The sequence below is a fragment of the Aplosporella prunicola genome, assembly GCF_010093885.1.
Source record: "Aplosporella prunicola CBS 121167 unplaced genomic scaffold K452scaffold_186, whole genome shotgun sequence".
Lineage (NCBI taxonomy): Eukaryota > Fungi > Ascomycota > Dothideomycetes > Botryosphaeriales > Aplosporellaceae > Aplosporella > Aplosporella prunicola.
In genome coordinates this window covers 322-4,527 of record NW_022983714.1, presented here as the reverse complement: position 1 = coordinate 4,527, position 4,206 = coordinate 322, and the positions used below count along the sequence as shown (strand labels likewise).

The following is a 4,206-nucleotide window of genomic DNA, read 5'->3' as shown; positions in this document are numbered from 1 at the left end:
GGTGCTGTTACCTTATCTTGTACTTGCTCAGGCACAGGCTCGCCTTGTAGAGCAGCCATTTTCGTCTCCTGTTCCTTCAGCTCGAGTGGCTCCTCGACAGTCGGTGGTGGGGAGGTGTAGTCGCCTGTGTAAGAGAACTGACAAAAGCGGATGAAGTCTGCTTCTTTAATATCGGTCATCTCTGCTGGTCGTGCCTGCGCTTCAGACATGCAGCTATTGATGAGAGCCTGCAGAGCTTGGGACTGGAGTGCGATGGCGGCCGAGTGAACGACGATGGGTTTGCGTTGATCGCCGACGAAAAAGGTGAACTGGTCTGAGTTGAAGATTCTGTGAGAGTTATCACTCTGTCAGCTTTATCTAGCTCTAGGCGTATGCAAAGCTTACTGTTGGTACAGAGTACCGTCGTCTCTACTCCATGGTCCATCTAATCCGGGCTGGCCTCCGTTGCTGAGGGACGGTCGTGAACTACGTTCTGCAAGTTCGTTGTCTAGTTGAACGGCAGCAATGCCATTTTGGCACTTCTTTTTGCTCTTCTTTTTAGCCATATACATCTGCTTGGTGCTTTGAAAACTCTTAACTGCTGATGCTTAGGAGCGACGGACAAGATCTTGTTGGGCTAAAGAGGGGTAATTTACGTGCTTTTAAGGACACGTCAACCTACAAGGGTACAGTATGCATTTGTTGGCTCCTTGAAATGCAGTGTAACCCTACGTAATATCGCAGAAGCGCTACGGTCTGGCTCTGTCGGGTTGCACGTGACTACTTGGTCTTTCGTGCAGACTTCGGGAGCGGGAGTAGGAGGGCGAGCGCGAGTGCAGCGCAGCGCACGCAGCAAGCGACGCTAGGCATAGAACATTAGCGCGTTTCCTTTCTATCTTGGGCGGATAGGTAGTTTCGTCCCGGTGCCGGTGCCGGTGCCGGGTGAGGTGTTTTCCGTGCTGGCTGCTGGTGGGAGCGCCACACAACACCGCCACCGCCACCGCAGCGCGCACATCCATCCGTCCCCGCTTCCGTCCATCAGTCAGCCATGCAAGAAGGTACGGCAGCCACAGCGGCACATCTACGCGAAACCTCCGCCTACCCATCCGTCCAGTTCGTCTCGTTTGCCTGCGCATCACGATATTAAATTTTAAGCTCGCTGGGTAAGGAAGCGCGGGGCTGGATAATGGAAGTTTCTACGGTTGCTTCTTTTTTTTCTTTGGCGCGTACGGCGTTTACGCTGTTGATCTATATAACATAATGTAGGAACGCAAGAGTCTGGGACGCGAATAAATGTCTCTTAAATATGGATCCATGGGTACGTGCCGGAAGAGCTGTCCTGCATGATTCAGAGGCACTAGGGGAGATGTTTCTCTCTCTCTCTTGTCTTGTATATCGTCTGGATTTGTTTTTTTTTTTTTAGAAACCGTTTCACTTATTCCTTCCTGTATCGATCAATGCAGTGGCGCGATACTGCTTTCTTAAAGCTTACTATAGGAAGAAGTAGCTACTAGCTTGCGCACGTTTAGAACTTTACAAGATTACTTATGTCGGTTTTGTACGCTTTTACTGCGTACCATCTCATCTTACTATCTTCTAGGTACCTTGTTTAAAGCTAAGAGTAACTACCGGCGAAAAACTGTTGCCCTTTAAGTATACACCTTTTACAAGTTTAACTCTCCTACAAGCTCATCAGACTTCTTTCCGGCATGGCCAGCCTCTCTACTACTATCACCTCATGAGGTACATTGCGAACAATGCGCCGCTACCTGGTCCACGCTTTACAACTCGCAACAAAAGCAAGTCTTTTTCATTGTTCTCTAATGCATTATCGTTGGCAATAAAGGCAGTCAACAAAAACATTACCGATAACAATGCCTTGCCAATAAAGAATACCCGGCAGACAAAGCGATATTCTTTCTCGTACGAGCTCCCTTCCCGAACAATCCTGCTGCCGCTATGGAATTCAATCACGTCGAAAGCATGCAGATTTATCGAAAGATAAATCTTTTCGGACGTAACATCACGAGAACACGTTCGAGAAACATTCACGACCACCAGCGTTTAGCTATGCTTGCAACGATGGATCTCGGCTCCGGTTCTTCCCCTCGGGGAAACTAGAGCTCTAGCATTTAACCTCCTCTTCCTCCGTTCGATCCCGCAGTTTAGGGATAAACCGAACAGATACCACCTACTAATATAGTTAGCGAGCGCTATACCGAATAGGAATACGTAGACACGATACTTTAGGACACCTTCACGAGGCTCTACGACTTTGTAGGTACGCTACTAAACCGGCTTAATCCTTTTACTCCTATCACGGAGATACTAAACGGGTTTGCTATGTAGAAAGATGAGAGGATTTAGGATCTTTATGCTTAGGTTCAGCGGCTGGAGGAATGCCGTACTCGCGACGAGTAGGCGAGGGAAGAGCATCGTGCTAAAATCCAGCGGATAGAGGAAGCGAACAGCGCCCTCCGAGCCAAAGGGGACCGCGCAGCTATGAATGAGTCTAGGCTCAGTGTATAGGTCCTCGAGTCCGCCTCGGAGAATAGTAAGCTTTCAGCTCAAGTCCAATCCCTACAAGCGAGACTTACCCAAGCCTAATACGAAAGCGCCTAATACGGCATCCAAGTCGAGGCAACAGCGAACGAAAGCCGCCGTCTTCAAACCAAAATTCAACGCTTAGAAGAGGAGAAGATAGCGTCCGACGCCCAGACCCAAGGCGCAGAAGACAGGATCAGCAGGCGCCAGGGGTTTGTCAAGGAGACAGACGCTCAGAACTGCCGTCTTAGAGAGAGGGTTGCTCGTGCTAAGCTGGGGCTGGAAGAGCAGCGGTTTCGGATGGAGAAGGAGCGGGATAATCTGGTAGCGAAGATAAAGCGGACGGGGGAAGAGCATAATAATCGGGTTAAGCAGATGCAGGAAGAGCACGATACTCAAGCTCAATAGAAGCAGAAGGAACCCGATTCTCGTATCGCGCAGATGCGCGAAGAGCATCGTGACGCGACTCTGCGGCTCGAGATGACGCATCTCGCCGAACTCGGCCGCGTTGATAGAGACGCTTATGCGCGTGTCAAGCGTGTCGAGACAGCGAACAGCACACTGCAATCAAAGCTCCAGCTCATCGAGACAGCGAACAACAAGCTTCATTCCGAGATCCAGCAGCTAGACAAACTTGTTCTGGAGCTAAAGCAGGGTACGGCCGGCCTAGAGAAGAGGGTTACTGTTAAGCTGGCGCAAGGAGTTAGACGCCGCTTTTCCTTCTAGATTACTGCTACTTATGGAGGTATATATGTTGCTATCTAAAAGAACACGTTTCTCTTTGAAATCCTTATTCCCTTGCAGTAGATAAACGTGTGGTGTAAGGGAGTCAGTTTGTTGTGTAACAACTAACTGTAGGGCTGAAACCGTGCGTTATTAGAGTTATACTGGCTAACAGTTACACACCTCGAAGCCGAGACCTGCAGCCAAGGCAAGCTGCTATGGCGTGCGGAGGAGAAAGGCCCGTCAAGAAGACAAGAACCGCCGCCAAGGCTGGAAGCTTCGCTTCAAGAGGGGCGAATTTGCTCGGCTCCGCGAGAGCGTGGCTGATGGTCTGCGCCAGGTCGCTAGTCTAGAAGCTGCGAGTATTCAGAAGGATGGGCAGACTGCTACGCTTGAGGCTGAGAAGCTCAAGGTGGCCGAGAGTCTCCAGAAGGGCGACAAGATCAAGGACAGGTACTTTACAGCGGTAATGAAGCTACTTAAGCAACCGAAGGAGACAGCGGCTCTTAAGGCGGTATATCTTGAGAAAGACGGCCAGGTTGTTACACTCAGGACCGAGAAACTCGAGGCGCAGGAGGAGTTGGCAGCAGCCAAGGTTGAAATCCTCTACAAAGACTCAGAGATCGCACACCTATATATAGTGCACGAAACACAGCGCTCGAATCCCTGTTCATCAAGCTCAGAACACCCTAAAAGACGCGGAGATCTAGTCGTTAAGGAACAAGGTACTTGAAGTGCTGAGTATCACGAGAAAAGAGCACAAGGAGAGGAAGGCTATTCTCGAAGCACAGATCGCCCGGAAAGACGAAGAGATTCAGTCGCTGAGGAGCGAGATTGCGAGGCTTCGCTAGAAGGCTCATATTAGATTGTAGAATGTATCGGTCAGCGTGCTTATTGTCCGCTGAGTATACACAAACTACCGCTGGATGCTGCTAGCAGACGGCTTAACTAGGAAACCAA

At 50.0% G+C, this 4,206-nt stretch overlaps 2 protein-coding genes across 2 annotated transcripts; one reads left to right on the top strand and one right to left on the bottom strand.

Moving 5' to 3' along the window:
• Positions 1–23: 23 nt before the first annotated feature.
• On the bottom strand, positions 24–545 carry K452DRAFT_323206 (uncharacterized protein; the record flags this gene model as incomplete). The annotated part of the gene is made up of 2 exons (XM_033544621.1): positions 24–327; positions 385–545. Coding segments are annotated over 2 exons (465 nt in total), but the record flags the coding sequence as incomplete, so codon positions are not given.
• A 2,419-nt stretch (positions 546–2,964) lies between these two features.
• On the top strand, positions 2,965–3,979 carry K452DRAFT_323205 (uncharacterized protein; the record flags this gene model as incomplete). Its single annotated transcript, XM_033544620.1, has 2 exons — positions 2,965–3,178; positions 3,450–3,979. The coding sequence occupies 2 exons, from the start codon at positions 2,965–2,967 to the stop codon at positions 3,977–3,979; spliced, it is 744 nt and encodes a 247-aa protein (XP_033390862.1).
• Positions 3,980–4,206: the final 227 nt, after the last annotated feature.